At 42.3% G+C, this 18282-nt stretch overlaps 2 protein-coding genes across 3 annotated transcripts; both read right to left on the bottom strand.

The window, feature by feature from the left end:
* Nucleotides 1-811: 811 nt before the first annotated feature.
* On the bottom strand, nucleotides 812-2153 carry LOC103544733 (small proline-rich protein 2I-like). The gene is made up of 2 exons (XM_070607547.1): nucleotides 2071-2153; nucleotides 812-1350 (listed from the first exon to the last, which is right to left on the bottom strand). Exon 2 carries the CDS (start codon nucleotides 1329-1331, stop codon nucleotides 1143-1145), a length of 189 nt encoding a protein of 62 aa, XP_070463648.1. The 5' UTR covers nucleotides 1332-1350; nucleotides 2071-2153; the 3' UTR covers nucleotides 812-1142.
* An 8687-nt stretch (nucleotides 2154-10840) lies between these two features.
* LOC103544546 (small proline-rich protein 2I-like) lies at nucleotides 10841-12237 on the bottom strand. Of its 2 annotated transcripts, none has more exons than XM_070607543.1 (2): nucleotides 12162-12237; nucleotides 10841-11444 (listed from the first exon to the last, which is right to left on the bottom strand). In XM_070607543.1, exon 2 carries the CDS (start codon nucleotides 11423-11425, stop codon nucleotides 11237-11239), a length of 189 nt encoding a protein of 62 aa, XP_070463644.1. In that variant the 5' UTR covers nucleotides 11426-11444; nucleotides 12162-12237; the 3' UTR covers nucleotides 10841-11236. The 2 variants fall into 2 exon arrangements, with proteins under 2 accessions (XP_070463644.1, XP_070463645.1); XM_070607544.1 differs by having other exon boundaries at nucleotides 10841-11436; nucleotides 12162-12197.
* Nucleotides 12238-18282: the final 6045 nt, after the last annotated feature.

Here is an 18282-nt window from a genome sequence, read left to right as displayed (position 1 = left end):
AAATTTAAATAAACATGTTAACCTCAATATCCTTCTTACATGGGGGTAGAGCCTTCAAGAGAAGAATTTCATGGTGAAGACACATGTGAGGACTCTGAATGTTGGTGCTTTGTTGGAATAAGAGGAGCAGGTGGGTCACGTGGAGAGGAGGCAGTCCTTTCCCTTGTAGGGAGCCTGATTACTTCCCTTCCTTCTGGGCTCCCCACAAGTGCAGAACTACAATGATTTTATGCAGAATACTCTGCTACTCCCCAAAAGTTCTTCATCTGTAACATCACAAAAAGAAATAAAGTGAATCACAAAAGAAAGAGAACAACAGAATATGAGAGAGTAATACAGTTTGGAATCTTCTTGTTTCCTATCCTGGTTCTGTATTTTGGACTTTGTACATTGCAGCTGCAACAAATGTGAAGGGTGTGGTGATGGTGAGGGTGGTCATGAGGTTGTTGATGATAATGTAGACAAGGAGGACCTAATGCCTTACCGAGTGCTAAGATGTGCCAGGCATTGTGACAACTAAATTACCACTCAATCTCAAGCCTAAGAAAAGTTGGTAATGTAAATAGGATTTATTTACATTACTTTGTAACAGAGAGATTGAAATCTTAAGGAATTAAATACTTTGTTCCTAAAATCATCAAAGAATAATTAAGGAAAATAAAATGGATTTGATATTAGATTGAAATAATATTTGGTAGGGGCCCAAAATTCAGATAACACTGAATATGAGACCTGTGTCTTGGAAGAAAGAAAACCAAATGATAATAAGATATAGCCAATGAGCAGGTTTTCAGAGAAAGACAATATCCCATCACAAGAAATGTCACTTTATTCAGGAAATGGAAGAAACAAAAGACACAAAAGACATCAGGAGCATCCCCTGCTGCTCTTCCTCCTGAAGCTCTGGGATGCTGGCACAGCTGAGGATGCCCTTCCTCAGCTCCCTCCTGGAGAGGAGCAGCGTGACAGCCTCAGGAAGGAACCCTTTTGCCCTCAGGAGTCACACAGGCATTTTACAGGCTGAAGGCTAGAGGAGCCGGTTCTGCCACCATGAAGGCTTAGAAGAGAAGGTGAAGGTGGAGCTGTGGAAGCAGGCGAGCCAATGGTCCTCTCTTTTCCAGATCCTGTTGATGCTGAAGCTGTTACTTGCTCTTGGGTGGGCACTTCTGCTGGCATGGTGGGGGAGGTTGCACAGGAGGGCATTTCTGCTGCCTCTGTGGGGGTGGGTACAGCTCTGGGCACTTTGGGGGCGGGCACGGCTCTGGGCACTTAGGTGGGCACACAGGAGGGGGCTGGCAGGGCTGCTTGCACTGCTGCTGTTGAGAAGACATCTTTCTGGAGTCTTCGGAGCTGAAAGAAATTAGAGACAGTGTTCACAAGTAGGGACTCCTCCAGAGAGAGACCACGGCTGATAGAATACCAGGAGATGTTCCCTCTCCCATTTCCAAGATTGGGCTTTAATCTCTCAACTCCCTCTTTTGCGCCTTCCACCACCCTGCTTCCTCTTTAGCCAATTGCCTCATCAGTCCTCAGAAAACCCTCTCTTTCCTCACATAATTTTTTCATGGAAAATATCTCTGATAGAAGCAAATCATGTTTTCCTAATGAAAAGAACATCTTCATGAAAGGCCATCAGAAGTTCTGAAATCCTGGGAAAACTCGCAAGCAATTACTATCATTGGGATCTCTTCTGAGGTCCCCATAGGTTGACCTAGGTACAGAGCAAATGGCCAGCAGGAAAATGCGAGGGCCTCATACCTACTAAGCCTTGGAAACCCCAGCGGGAGGAAAGGGAAATCAAAGAGACAGAGCAGAGAGAAAAATACTTTGGTCTTTCCTCTTCTTCACATCAAACCTTTCTATGAATTGCTTTTCCATATAGGATGTCAAACTAGCTACCAAAACACAAGTCAAGACAGGATATTATTGTGCCCCAAGGCTAAGCTTCCATCACCTAAGTAGCATCAAACCCACCATCATACCTATGGACTCAACAAACTTGCTGACTCCAGAATAAATTCAATATCTGAGAGCACCACAAAACAGATCAGCGGAAGAAATCACACTCACCACGTTCTCCAAAGGAGGTCGGGACTCGAGTACCAGGAGGATGACAGTCGTGCAGCAGAGCACCTCTTTATAGGGCTTGACGCCCAGCCCAGGGCAAAGTGCAACTGCCAAAAACTGGCCTGCCCCAGAATTTCCCAAACAAAATGCAAATCCATCCAGAACTGGCCTGACAGGGACACTGGAAACAGGAAATCTCCTGAACCAGGATCTCCTCTCTGGATTAGGTGCTCATGACTCACAAGGTCCAGCCTTAGCTCTCAGTGTCAGTGACTTATGGCAGCGGGAGACATTGGGGATTCTCTAACTGGTGGTCCAAGGCTATATCTCTTCATTGGGGCAGAGGACCCCTCCTATCTTCCACCTTTCCTGAATCATAAAGCTGCCTGCTTGGTTCCACTTTAGATGGTTGCCATCTTGCTGTATGTGCTGGGTTGAAAAGAGCCCGACTACCAGGTGACACCTGTCTCTTCAACCCAAGTCCTTCCTTCACTGCATTTCCCTCAGACCCATGGCTTGCTCATCTTCTCTCCTTTTCTTCTTCTAAACGGGACTGTGATCGTGGCAGTGGCCTTCCCATAATTATCCTTAGAAACAGTCAGTAAAATGATGACCACCAGAATGCTATGTTCACTGCTTTGCTCCTTCAATTCAAGGGCATAAAGCTGCTTCTGGTGGCCTTTATATATCTGTACCAAAGTGGGCCTCATGGAATCCACAGGGACCTCAGCATCACCTAGCATCATTCAGAGGGTCAGAGCACCAATATCTGAAGAGCAGGAGAAAATAGGGACTTAGGCTGATCCTCTATATTTGCTTTCTCACACTCTCTTTCCAAACAGGATTTAGGGCTTTAAAACAATGATTTTTTAAGTATATTTGCATGCTCTTTCTCTGTCTTTTCCTTAAGCCCTCTGGACCCCTCATCTTGCCACATTATCCTCTCACCTCCACAGTGTATACCTCTCCTTTTTCTAATTGTTTTACTGAGACCATAATGGTTTATAACATTGGGTCATTTCCAGCATACCTTATTGTTCATCAGTTTCTTTATAGACTGCATCATGCTCACCGCCACTACTCTGGATTTAATCCGTTGCCATCCATATGTGCCCCTTTACCCCTTTCAGTCAGCCCTCAACCCCCTCCCCCTCTGGTAACCACTAATCTGTTCTCTTTATCCATGTGTTTGCATATCTTCCCTATGTGAGTGAAAACATGCAGTATTTGTTTTGCTCTGCCTGGTTTATTTCACTTAACATCAAGCACTCAGGGTAGATCCATGTTGTTGCAAATGAGATGCTTTTGGTTTTTTGTGGGTGAGTAGGAGTCCGTTGTGTGTGTGAGTGTTTGTGTATGTATATATATCTGTGGTATATTTATCACATCTTCTTTATCCATTCTTCAGTTGCAGGGCACTTGAGTTGCTTCAAGTTCTCTCTCACCTGTCCTTTTTGGTACATATCCATCACTCAGGAGATGACATCAACGTATTTAGTGAGTCGCCCTTTCACATGTTTTTTAAACCTTCCTGCAGTCAGTGGGGATGACTAAATGCTGTGTATTCAACATTTAAAGTGACATGACTCAAGGCTCATTGTCTTGACCAAATTATCAGGAAGCTTTCCAAGAAATGTGGTTTTGTACTGGGAAACGGAAAATGAGGAGTAGGAGGAAGAGGAGACACTCGAAACTTGCGAAAGACTCAGCAGCGAAGCTACAGAACATGAAGGATCCCTAAGTCAATCTAGCATCACATCCCCTCAGTTGAATGGGTTAGGTTCCCAGAACTGTCATTGTTGCTCTCCATAAGGAAGAGGTTTTGACAAAGATTGTCATTCAGCCGTGACCTGGCAGGGGTGGAACCATCACTTCAGCACATTGAGGCCACATGACTGAAAACATTGTCATCACCAAATGGCTCACCTAGACTCTTGCAGGGTGCCAAGAGGAGCGCCTTTCCTCAGCAGCTTATTTACCGCTCCCCATAACTTCACACCCCACCTGAACATCAATTCTCAGAGTAATGTCTGATTTCTGTCATCCAAAATTTGAGAATTAGCTACTCAAATGGGATTCCAGTTTCAGATAATCCACTCTTGGTTGCATCTGGAAAGTCTCCCACTGAGGACAACCCTCGTAAATGCTGTGAATCATAACCACGCAGGCACCAAAGTCATGGCAGATCTGGTGCCCCAAACAAGTCAGGCTGGGGTCACTTTTTATGTTGCTAAGGTAAACTACAACCCTCAGAGTTCCTCAAGATCAGATACATGAACAGCTGCCACAAGATAAAGAATGGCATCTAACAATCAATTTGCCCTAATTTTCAACATGTGAGGCCTGAGATAGAGAACACAGAATACACAAACACAGAAACACCACAGATCTGTCAATCTATCTATCTAACTGTCTATCTGTGTATCTTTGATCTACATGCCTAAAGAGCTTCACTTTATGGACTTTAAGAGTCAGATAAGCCCAGGTTCAATCCTAAACCCCCAGTCTCTCATTTGCTAAGAGTTTTACCATGAATCATTACTATAAGAAAAATTAGATGAAAGAAGAAAATTTTCTCCAACTCATGACTCAACGTTTTATCTCACATTGTACTACTATAAGTCTTATATCATTGAAGAATATAGTCCCTTCAAATCACAATACTACCACACAACAAAGGAGAAATAGAGGTAAAGAGGCACGAATTAAGCAAGCTGGGATATTCCTGATATTCTTAGAGAAATGACAACTGCAAGCCCCCTTGAATTTCTGCCTTCTACTTTTGTTTCCGAGTATAATGCTCAGTCTCCATTACTCCTTCAGGATACTAGCAAACAGAATTCCACAGCACATCAAAGAGATCATACACCATGGTCCATGTGCATTGTTTCCTGCGCTGCAAGGAAAGCTCCTCACACACAAATGAATAAATGTGATATATCACATTAGCAGAACAAAGGCTAAAAATCATATGATCAACTCAATGGATGCAGAAAAGGCATTTCACAAAATTCAACATCCTTTCATGATAGGAACTCTCCACGAATTACGTAGAGACGGAAAGTAGCTCAACATAATAAAGGCCATATTTGACAAGCCCACAGATAATAGCATGCCCGATGGTGAAATCAAAAAGCTTTTCCTTTAGGATTAGGAACAACTCAAGGGTGCCCACTCTCCCCACTCTTCAACATAGTACTGAAAATCCCGGACAGAGCAATTAGGCAAGAAAAAGTAATGAAAAGATCTAATTGGCAATGAAAAGGAAAATGGTCTCAGCCTGCCAGTGACATAATCTTATATATCTCTTATGTAAATCTTAGAGAAAACCCGAGGAACTCACTAAGAACCTCTCAGAACTAATAAACAACTTGACAGGAAAGTGACAAATTCAATAAACAAAAGTGAGTGGTGTTTCTATACACTTACAAGAAACTATTAAAGGGAAACTAAGAGCAAGTCCATTTACAGTACCATCAAAAACAAAATATTTAGGGATAAATTCAATCAGGGACGTGAAAGAACTGGACCTTGGATACGGTAAGACAGGATGAAAGCAATTGAGGAAGACTCAAGTAAATAGGAAGACATCCAGTGTTCAAAGTTTGGAAGAATTAATATCATTAAAATGTTCATACTGCCCAAAGTAATCTACAGGGTCAATGCAATCCCTACAAATTCCATTGACGTTTATCACAAAAATAGAAAAAATAATCCTAAAATTCATATGGAACCACAGAAAACATCAAATAGCCAAAGAAATCATGAGAAAGAGGAACGCACCTAGCGCCATCACACTTCCTGATTTCAAATTAAACTGCGAAGTTGCAGTAAACAAAAAGTATGGTATTGGCATAAAAACAGACGGTGGACCACCCGAACATAATAGAGAGACCAGGCACAAGCCAAGCATATACAGTCAACTAATCTTTGATCAGGGGACCCAGAGCATAGAATGGGGAAAGGAGGATCACATTAGTATATGGTGTTCGGAAGACTGGACAGCTGCATGCAAAAGAGCACAGCTGGACCCCTATCATATATTATTCCCAAAAATTAACTCCAAAGGGATTAAAGATTTAAATGTTAACACTGGAAATCATAAAACTCCTAGAAAAAAACTGGGGAAATCCCCTTCACATTTGTCTTGGCAATGATTTTATGGATAGGACACCAAAAGGACGATCAACAAAAGTAAGAATTAACAGATAAACAAGTAAAATTAAACACACAGAAGAGTTTCTGCACAGCAAAAGAAACGAGTAACATTATGAACATGCAGCCTGCAAGTTGGGAGAAAATATTTGCAAACCACGATCCAATCAGAAGTTAGTTTCCAGAATATGCATGGAACTTATACAACTCAATAGAAACGAAAAGGGGCTGAACATCACCAATCACCAGAGCAATGCAAATCAAAACCACCATGAGAAAGCACCTCGCACCATCAGAGTGGCTATTCTCAGACAGGTAAGAGGTAACAAGTGTCGGCGAGGATGAGTAGAAGAGGGGACTCTTGTACATTGTTGGTGAGACTGCAAATTGGTATGACCACTAGGGAAAACAGTATGGAGGTTCCTAAGAAAACGACAAACAGAACAACCATAGCATCCAGCAAACCAACTTCTGGCTGTCTATCTGAAGGAAAGGAAACCACCACGTCGAAGAGCATCTGCACTCTTGGGTGCACAGCAGCATTACTCACAAGAGCCAAGACATGGAAACAACCTCAGCGTCCATTAGTGGAGGACAGGATAAAGAAAATGTGATACAAAGATAGATGGATGACAGATAGATAGATAGAATGACAGGTGGATTGATTGACAGATATAATGGCATATTGTTCCATTGTAACAAATAAGGAAATCCTACCATTTGTGACAACAAGGATGAACCTGGAGGGAATTTGCTGAGTGAAATTTGTCAGGCGGGAAAAACAAATCATGCCTGATGTCACCTGTATGTTGAACCTAAAGCAAAAACTAACTCAGAGAACTGACGAGTGGATTGGTGGTTTCCAAGGAGAGCACGGCAGGGGTTGGGGTGGGTGTGTAAGGAAACATGGTAATTGGGTGAAAGTGGTCAAAGGGTACAGATTTGCAGTTTCAAGATGAATAAGCCATAGGAATGTACTGGACAGCATGCTGATCCTGGTTAGCAACGCTGTGTTGTAAATCTGAAAGTTACTAAGAGAGTACATATTCAAGGTTTTCACCACACATGCAAATAGCCGTAACTATGTGAGGTAATGGAGGTGAAAACTCACTTTATTGTGTCAATCATTTCACAATATACACATGTATCAGATCGTTATATTGGACATCTCATACTGGCACAGTGTTATGTGTCATAACTATCTCAATGAAACTGGATAGAATAGAAATTAAAGGCTCTTGCACAGCAAAGGAAGCCATCAACAAGATGAATGGGCAATCTACAGGAGGAGGGTAAATATTTGCAAACTTTATGTCTGATAAGGGTTAATGTCCAAAGTCTGTGAGGTACTTATACAAGTCAATAGCAAAAAAAAAAGAAAAAATCAAATAATGTTAGTAAATAATAGGCAAAGGTGCTGAACAGATATTTCCCCACAGACATACAAATGGTCAACAGGTGCATGAAAAGGTGCTTAACATTGCTAATCAGCAGAGAAATGCAAGTCAAAACCACAGCGAGACATCAGCTCATACCTATTAGAATGGCTATTATCAAAAACACAACAAATAACAAGTGCTGAGAAGGATGTGGAGAAAGGGAACCCTGTACACGGTTTAGGGAAATGTAAATTGGACCATCCACTATGGAAAACAGTGTGGAAGTTCCTCAACAAAGTACAAACAGAACTACCATATCATCCAGCAATCCTACTTTTGGGCATATATCTGAAGGACATGAGATTGTATCTAGATAAGACATCAGCACTCCCATGATCATTGCAGCATTTTTCATACAGCCAAGATATGGAGACAAGCTAATTATCCATGGACAGATGAATGGAAAAAGACAATGTGTGTGTGGGGGGGTGTGTGCCTATAATTGTACATAAATATATACACATATATAATGGGATACACCCGAGCCATGGAGAAAAATGAAATCTTGCCATTTTCAACGACATGGGTGAACCTAGAGGACATCATGCAGAGAAATTAACCATACAGAGAAAGACAAATGCTGAGTGACATCACTTATTTGGAGAATCTACAAGAGTTGGACTCACAGAAACAGAGAGTAGAATGGTGGCTGTCAGGATCAGAGGGGTAGGGGAGATGCACAGAGGTTGCCCAAAGGGTACAAGTCTTCAGTGATGAAATAAATAAGCTCTGGGGGTGTATTGTAATGCCTGGTGGCTGGGGTTAATAATTCTGTTCTGGACACTAGATATTTCATAAGAGAGTACACCTTAAGAGCTCTCATCACACGCAAGCACGCGAATGCACACACACACACACACGCACAATTGGTAAATATGTGAGATGAGGAATGTGTTAATTAACCTGATTGTGGCAATCATTTCACGAAATACGCATATGTCAAATCATCACTTTGTACAACTTAAATATATGCAATTTTGTTTGTGAATTATCTCTTGAGAAAGCTGTGGGAAAGATGAAAGAGAACAACTATCATGCAAAGGGGAAATTAAGTTGGGGAAGCTCACTATTCCTTCTTCTCCTTGCCTTGGTCATGTTCTGATACAATTCTCTGGGAGAGAATCCCACATCCACTATTCTCTGTGGCCCATTTGTTCACCGCCCAGATGTGATGCTCTTTCGTTACCTCCGTTGAGCACGTCAGAAATGGGTGGAGTGGAAAGTGGGAGACGAGAGCTGGAGAGTTGTTTTCTTTTTGAAGAATAAAAGTCTTTTGAGTCTTGGCTCATAGTTTGGATAGTCATCAACTCCCTCAAAAACTTACTAGGCGTCTGATACCTGTCATTCCTCCAGTAGTTTCTGTGATCTAGTAACCACACTCAGGCCCTTTCCTAGAAGTCCTTCTCAGCTCTGATTGCTTTTACTGCCTTCCTCGGAACCGAATTGAGCTACCTGAGACTATCCGGCATAATGGGTGGAAAGACTACACACTTCTACGTCTTTTCTGTGTTGTTCCAGTCAACTGAGAGTGAACTTCAAGGTCAAAACCATTTCTCCTCTCATCTCTCACTGTTGGGGCTCACGAGCGCTTGCTCTTCTAATTCTACCAGACTTTGAATTTCTGGGCTCTATTCTTTTCTTTTGATTTTGGCTTGCAAAGTAAGCAAGGATTTCCTGAATGTAAGCCTGTTGAAATACCGTGTTGAACACTACAAATAACCAACAGTTAGACGCGCTATCAAGTTGCCATTTCAGCAAAGGTTTGCCTTTGATGAACATCTATCATAGTTACATATTTGATATGAAAAGCATATTTACACTTTCCAGTACCTATTTCCTTGCCAAGCACCTGCAGACTCCTCAGTCTAGGCCACAGAGTGGAGGTTTGTTGGGGTAGCATTCCACTACGACCCATTTCTCTATGACAACAAAAAACCCCAGCTACAGTAGAAACCACCTCAAATAACAGGGTTAATTTTCACTCATGGTGCAATCTGATGCAGGCTGAGCAGTAATCTGGGACTCTCCTTCCATCTGCAGCTCCATCTTCTTGGAGTCTGTTACTTCGAGCTTTGGAGTGGAGAATGGACCGAGAGGAAGACCTTCTTAAGATTCAATAGGACAAAGCACACTATGATTTAATAGGAAGACTTTGTTGTTTTGAAAATAATGCTGTATTTCTCAAGGGGTAAGGGGTGTGTGTGTGTGTGTGTGTGTGATTTCAACTAACTCTTCAGCGTGCGCACACTTAGCAACACAGGAACACCATTGATAGAACATAGCTCTCCTTCCACAGCTGACCTGTCTGGTAGGCTCAGCCCTGCGCAAAGAAGCTGCATTGCAACAGTAATTACGCAAATCTAAGCAACCATGTAAACCCCAATACTCTTCAAACATGGGATCAGAGCATCCAAGAAAGGAGTTTTGGAGGAGAGCATATGTGACATGACCCTGAATTTTGGTGCGTGGTTGGAGGAAGAAGAGCGGGGGGTTCGCGAGGAGAGGAGGCAGCCCTTCCTCTTGAAGGAAGCCTGATTACCCCCTTCGTTCGGTGCTCCCCAAGAGTTCAGAACTACTATGATTCTATGCAGAATACTCCGCTTCTCCCCAAAAGCTCTTCATCTGCAACATCACATAAAAAATAAAGTGAAACAGAAAAGAAGGAGAACAGCAGAGTACGAGAGAGTAATGGACTGTAGGAATCTTCTTGTTTCCTATCCTGGTTCTGCATTTTGCACTTGCACGTTGCAGCTGCAGCAAACGTGGAGGTTGTGGTGATGGTGAGGGTGGTCATGAGGCTGTTGATGATGAGGATGGACACAAGGACGATCTGATGACATACTGAGTGCTAAGATGTGCCAGGCGTTGGGACAACTAAATTACCATTCAATCTCATGCTTGAGAAAAGTGGGTAATGTAAATAGGATTTTCCCCACTTCGTAGCAGAGAGATTGAAATCTTGAGGAATTAAACACTTTGTTCCTAAAATCAGTCAGGCGGTAATTAAGGGAAATAACCTGAATCTGATAGGAGCTTGAAAGAATGTTAGGTAGCGCTCCAAAATTCAGAGAACACTGAATGTGAGACCTGAGGCTTAAGACAAAGAAGGATAGAAAGAAACCCAAACGGATGATAGGATATTGCAAACAAGCACCTTTTGAAAGAAAGACAACATCCCATCCCAAGAAATGGCACTTTATTCAGGAAATGGAAGAAAAGGAACAATCGCCAGGTGATACAAACCCCTGCCCCGGTGACAGACAGACACAGAAGACATCAAGAGCATCCCCTGCTGGCACCCAGGAAGAGAGCTGCTGCTCTTCCTCCTGAAGCTCTGGGATGCTGGCACAGCTGAGGATGCCCTTCCTCAGCTCCCTCCCGGAGAGGAGCAGTGTGACAGCCTCAGGAAGGAACCCTTTTGCTGTCAGGAGTCACACAGGCATTTTACAGGCTGAAGGGTGGAGGAGTCGCTTCTGCCACCATGATAGGCTCGGAAGAGAAGGTGAAGGTGGAGCTGTGGAAGCAGGCGAGCCAATGGTCCTTCTCTTTTCCAGATCCTGATGCTGCTGAAGCTGTTACTTGCTCTTGGGTGGGCACTTCTGCTGGCATGGTGGAGGAGGTTGCACAGGAGGGCATTTCTGCTGCCTCTGTGGGGGTGGGCACGGCTCAGGGCATTTTGGGGGCGGGCACGGCTCTGGGCACTTAGGTGGGCACACAGGAGGGGGCTGGCAGGGCTGCTTGCACTGCTGCTGTTGAGAAGACATCTTTCTGGAGTCTTCAGAGCTGAAAGAAATTAGAGACAGTGTTCGCAAGAAGGGACTCCTCCAGAGAGAGAAACCGCGGCTGATAGAATAGCAGGAGATGTTCCCTCTCCCATTCCCAAGATTGGGCTTTCATCTCTCAACTCCCTCATTTGCACCCTCCGCAACCCTGCTTCCTCTTCAGCCAATTGTTTGATCTGGCCTGAGAAAACCCTCCTTTTTCTCATATCATTTTCTCAATGAAAATGTCTCTGATAGAACTAAATCATGTTTTCCTAATGAGAAGAACATCTTCATGAAAGGCCGTCATAAGTTCTGAAATCCTGGGAAAACTCACAAGCAATTGCTATCATCGGGATCTCTTCTGAGGTCCCCATAGGTTGACCTAGGTACAGAGCAAATGGCCAGCAGGAAAAATGCGAGGGCCTCACACCTACTAAGCCTCGGAAACCCCAGCGGGAGGAAAGGGAAATCAAAGAGATAGAGAAAAATACTTCGGTCTTTCCTCTTCTTCATCTCAAACCTTTGCTATGAATTTCTTTTCCATACACGATGTCAAAAAAGCTACAAAAACACGAGTCAAGACAGGATATCATTGTGCTCCAAGGTTAAGCTTCCAATAACGAAGTAGCATCAAACCCACCATCATACCTATGGACTCAACAAACTAGCTGTCTCCACACTAAATTCAACATCTGAGAGCACCACAAAACAGATCAACGGAAGAAATCACACTCACCACGTTCTCCAAAGGAAGTCAGGACTCGAGTACCAGGAGGATGACAGTCGTGCAGCAGAGCACCTCTTTATAGGGCTTGACGCCCAGCCCAGGGCGAAGTGCAACTGCCAAAAACTGGGCTGTCCCAGAATTTCCCAAACAAAATGCAAATCCATCCAGAACTGGCCTGACAGGGGCACTGGAAACAGGAAATCTCCTGAACCAGGATCTCCTCTCTGGATTAGGTGCTCATGACTCACAAGGTCCGGCCTTAGCTCTCAGTGTCGGGGACTTATGGCAGGGGGAGACTTAGGCGATTCCCTAACTGGTGGTCCAAGGCCCTCTCTCTTGATTGGGGAAGAAGACCCCTCCTATCTTCCACCTTCCCTGAGTCATAGAACTGCCTGCTCGGTTCCACTTTGGATGGTTGCCATCTTGCTGTATGTGCTGGGTTGGAAAGAGCCTGACTACCAGGAGACAACTTTCTCTTCAACCCAAGTCCTTTCTTTACTGTATTTCCCTCGGATCCATGGCTTGCTCATCTTCTCTCCTTTTCTTCTTCTAAAAGGGACTGAGATAAGGCAGCAGATTGGCACAATAGCCATCCCATAAAAAAACCCTAGAAACGGTCAATCAAATGGTGACCTCCAGAATGCTGTGTTCACTGCTTTGCTCCTACAATTTGAGGGCATAAAACTGCCGCCTTTATATATCTGTACCAAAGTGGGCCTCATGGAATCCACTGGGACCACAGCATCAGCTATAATCATTCAGAGGGTCAGAGCACCAATATCTGAAGAGCAGGAGAAAATAGGGACTTAGGCTGGTCCTGCATATTTGCTTTCTCACACTCTCTTTCCAAACAGGATTTAGAGCTTTAAAAGACAGTAATTTTGAACGTATACTTGCGTGTTCTTTCTCTGTCTTTTCCTTAATTCCTCTGTACCCCCTCATCTTGCCACACTATCCTCTCACCTCCACAGTGTATACCTCTCCTTTTTCTAATTATTTTCCTGAGACCACAATAGTTTATAACATTGGGTCATTTCCAGCATACCTTATTATTTATCAGTTTATGTATAGACTGCTTCGTGCTTACTGCCACTACTCTGGCTTTTATCCATTGCCATCCATATGTGCCCCCTTACCCCTTTCACTCAGCCCCCAACCCCCTTCCCTTCTGGTAACCGCTGATCTGTTCTATATATCTATGTGTTTACATATCATCCCTATATGATTGAAATCATGCAGTATTTGTCTTGCTCTGTCTGGCTTATTGCACTTAACATCAAACACTCAAGGTAGATCCATGTTGTTGCAAATGAGATGCTTTTCGCTTTGGGTGGGTTAGTAGTATTCCATTGTGTGTGTGTTTCTGTATGTATATATACATATATGTATATATACACCACATCTTCTTTATCCATTCATAAGTTGCAGGGCACTTGAGATGCGTCAACTTCTCTCTTACCCATCCCCTTTGGTACATATCCATCACTCAGGAGATGACGTGAACTTATTTAGTGAGTCGCCCTTTCACATCTTTGTTAAATCTTCCTGCAGTCAGTGGGATGACTAAATGCGTGTATTCAACACTGAAAGTGATGTGACTCAAGGCCCATTGTCTTGGCCAAATTATCAGGAAGCTTTCCAAGAAATGTGGTTTTGTACTGGGAGACGGAAAAGGAGGGGGAGGAGGAAGATGAGACACTCGAAACTTGTGAAACACTCAGCTGCGAAGCTATGGACCATAAAGCATCCCTAAGTCAATCTAGCATCACATTCCCTCGGATGAACGAGTTAGGCTCCCAGAACTGTCATTGTTCCTGTCAGTAAGGAAGAGTTTTTGACCAAGATTGCCATTCAGAAGTGAACCATCACTTCAGTACATTCAGGTCATGTGACTGAAAAGAGTGTCATCACCAAATGGCTCACATTGAGACTTTCAGGGAGCCAAGAGAAGGGCCTTTACTCAGCAGGTCAATTACCACGCCCCATAACCTCACACCCCACCTGAGCCTCAATCCTCAGCGAAATGTCTGATTTCTGCCATCCAAAATTTGAGAATTAGCTGCTCAAATGGGATTCCAGTTTCAGATAATCCACTCTCGGTTGCATCTGGAAAGTCTCCCACTGAGGACAACCCTCATAAAGGCTGTGAATCATCACCGTGCAGGCACCAAAGTCATGGCGGCTCTGGTGCCCGGAACAAGTCAGGCAGGAGTCACTTTTCATTTTGCAGAGGTGAACAGACACACTCAGAGTTTCTCAAGATCAGATACATCAAGAGCTGCCACAAGACGAAGAATGGCATCTAACGATCAATTTTCCACAAGTTCCACCATCTGAGGCCTGAGACATCGATCACAGAATACACAAACACAAAAACACCACATATCTGTCTGTCTATCTGTCTATCTATCTATCTATTTATCTAACTATCTATCTGTATATCTTACATACCTAGAGCTTCCCTTTATGGACTTTAAGAGTCAGATAAGCCCAGGTTCAATCCTAAATCCCCAGTCCCTCATTTGCTAAGGGTTTTACCGTGAGTCATTACTATAAGAAAAATTAGATGAAAGAAGAAAATTTTCTCCAACTCATGACTCAACATTTTATCTCACATCTTACTACTATATGTCTTATATCATTGACGAATATAGACCCTTCAAATCACAATTCTACAACACAACACAGGAGAAAAGAGATAAAGAGACACAAATTTACCATGCTGAGATATTCCTGATAGTCTTAGAGAAATGACAGCTGCAAGTTCCCTTGAATTTCTTCCTTCTGCTTTTGTTTCTGAGTATAAGGCTCAATCTCCATTATCCCTTCAGGACCCTAGCAAACAGAATTCAACAGCACATCAAAGGGGTCATACACCATGATCCACGTGGATTGTTTCCTGGGTTGCAGGGAAAGCTCCTCAGACACAAATGAGTAAACGTGATATATCACATTAACAGAACAGAAGATAAAAATCATATGATCATCTCAATGGACACAGAAAAGGCATTTGACAAAATTCAACATCCTTTCATGATAGGAACTCTCCACGAATTACATAGCTACGGACCGTACCTCAACATAATAAAGGCCATATTGGACAAGCCCACAGATAATAGCAGGCTCGATGGTGAAATCAGAAAGCTTTCCATTTAGGATTAGGAACAACTCAAGGGTGCCCACTCTCCCCACTCTTTGATATAGTACTGAAAGTCCTAGACAGAGCAATTAGGCAAGAAAATGTAATGAAAAGACCTAAATTGGCAATGAAATGGAAAATGGTCTCAGCCTGCCAGTGACATAATCTTATACATCTCTTATATAAATCTAATAGAAAACCCAAGGAACTCACCAAGAACCTCTCAGAACTAATAAACAACTTGACAGGAAAGTTACAAATTCAATATACAAAAGCGAGTGGTGTTTCTATACACTTACAAGAAACTATTAAAGGGAAACTAAGAGCAATCCCACTTACAGTACCATCAAAAACAAAATATTTAGGGGTAAATTTAATCAGGGATGTGAAGGAACTGGACCTTGAACACAGTAAGACAGGATGAAAGCAATCGAGGAAGACATAAATAGATAGGAAGATCTCCAGTGTTCAAAGATTGGAAAAATTAATATCGTTAAAATGTTCATACTGTCCAACGTAATCTACAGACTCACTGCAATCCCTATAAATTCCATTGACGTTTTGCACAAAAATAAAAAAAAAAATCCTAAAATTCATATGGAACCACAGAAGACATCAAATAGCCAAAGGAATCATAGGAAAGAGGAACACAGCTAGCGGCATCACACTTCCTGATTTCAAATTGTATTACAAAGCTGTGGTAATCAAAAAGGATGGTACTGGCATAAAAACACACATGGACCACCCAAACATAATAGAGAGATTAGGCACAAAGCAAGCATATACAGTCAACTAACCTTTGACCAGGGGACCCAGAACATTGAATGGGGACAGGATGATCCCTTTAGTAAATGGTGTTCAGAAAACTGGACAGCTGCATGCAAAAGAGCACAGCAGGACCCCCGGTCTTACAGCATTCCAAAAAATTAACTCCAAAGGGATTAAAGATTTAAATGTTAACACCTGAAATCATAAAACTCCTAGAAGAAAACTGGGGAAATCCCTTCACATTTGTTTTGGCAATGATTTTATAGATAGGACACCAAAAGCACAGTCAACAAAAGTAAAAATTAGCAGATAAATAAATAAAATTAAACAAACGGAAGAGCTTCTGCACAGCAAAAGAAACGATTAACATTATGAAAACGCAGCCTGCAAGTTGGGAGAAAATATTTGCAAACCACAATTCCATCAGATGTTAATTTCCAGAATATGTGTGGAACTTATACAACTCAATAGCAGGGAAAAGGCGCTGAACATCACTAATCAACAGAGCAATGCAAATCTAAGACACTGTGAGAAAGCACCTCACACCCTCAGAATGGCTATTCTCAGAAAGGTAACAGGTAACAAGTGTCAGTGAGGATGAGTAGAAAAGTGGACTCTTGCACATTGTTGGTGAGACTGCAAATTGGTGTGACCACTGTGGAAACAGTATAGAGGACCCTCAAAAATGGCAAACAGAACGCCCATAGCGTCCAGCAAACCCGCTTCTGGCTGTCTATCTGAAGGAAAGGAAACCACCACGTCGAAGAGTATCTGCACTCTTGGGTGCACAGCAGCATTACTCACAAGAGCCAAGACATGGAAACAACCTAAGCGTCCATTAGTGGAGGACAGAATAAAGAAAATGTGATACAAAGATAGATAGATAGATAGATAGAACGACAGGTGGATTGATTGATAGATACAATTGAATATTGTTCAGTCAAAACAAATAAGTAAATCATAACATTTGTGACAACAAGGATGAGCCTGGAGGGAATTTGCTGAGTGAATTTTTTCAGATGGGAAAAACAAATCATCCTGACGTCACCTATATGTTGAACCAAAAACATAAACTAACTCAGAGAAATGGGGAGTGGATTGGTGGTTTCCAAGGAGAGCACGGCAAGGGTTGGGGTGGGTGTGCAAGGAAACATGGTAAACGGGTGAAAGTGGTCAAAGGGTACAAATTTCCAGTTTCAAGATGAATAAGTCATAGGAATGTACTGGACAGCACGTTTATCCTAGTTAGCAATGCCATGTTGTAAATTTGAAAGCTGCTAAGAGAGTAGATATTCAAGATTTTCACCACACATACAAAAAGCTGTAACTATGTGAGGTAATGGATGTGAAAACTAACTTTATTGTGTTAATCATTTCACAATATAAACATATATCAGATCATTATACTGGACATCTCATACTGGCACAATGTTATTTGTCATAAATATCTCAATGAAACTGGATAAAATAGACAAAAAAAAAATTCCCACACAGCAAAGGAAACCATCAACAAGATGAATGGGCAATCTACAGGATGGGGGTAAATATTTGCAAGCTTTACGTCTGATAAGGATTAATATCCAAAATCTATGACGAACTCATACAACTAAATGGCCAAAACAAAAATCAAATAACCGCATTAAAGGATGGCGAGAGGACCTGAACAGACATTTACCCAAAGAAGGTATACAAATGGTCAACAGGTATACAAAAGAGTGCTTGACATTGCTAATCATCAGAGAAATGCAAGTCAAAACCACAATGAGACATCAGCTCATACCTGTTAGAATGGCCATTATCAAAAACACAACAAATAACAAGTTATGATAAGGATGTAGAGAAAGGAACCCTGCACATGATTGGGGGAAATGTAAATTGTACCATCCCATATGGAAAACAGTTTGGAAATTCCTCAACAAAGTAGAAATAGAACTACCATATCGGCCAGCGATGTCACTTTTGGGCATCTACCTGAAGAAAATGAGATTGTATCTAGAAAAGACACCTGCACTCACTTGTTGATTTCAGCATTTTTCACACAGCCGAGTTATGGAGACAAGCTAAATGCCCATGGACAGATGAATGGAAAAAGACAATGTGTGTGGGGGATGTGTACCTATACTTGTGCATAAATATACATGCGTATATAATGGGATATCGCAAGCCATGGAGAAAAAATGAAATCTTGCCATTACAAACAACATGGATGAACCTAGAGGACAT

This window comes from Equus przewalskii, unplaced genomic scaffold, assembly GCF_037783145.1.
Source record: "Equus przewalskii isolate Varuska unplaced genomic scaffold, EquPr2 ChrUn-10, whole genome shotgun sequence".
NCBI classification, from domain to species: Eukaryota; Metazoa; Chordata; class Mammalia; order Perissodactyla; family Equidae; genus Equus; species Equus przewalskii.
Note: the sequence above shows the minus strand (reverse complement) of the source record. Positions and strands in the feature narration are given on the sequence as shown.

Bases quoted from the DNA above. Each gene is read 5' to 3' on its own strand.
- LOC103544546 (XM_070607543.1), bottom strand. From the start codon at position 11,425: ATGTCTTCTCAACAGCAGCAGTGCAAGCAGCCCTGCCAGCCCCCTCCT.
- LOC103544733 (XM_070607547.1), bottom strand. From the start codon at position 1,331: ATGTCTTCTCAACAGCAGCAGTGCAAGCAGCCCTGCCAGCCCCCTCCT.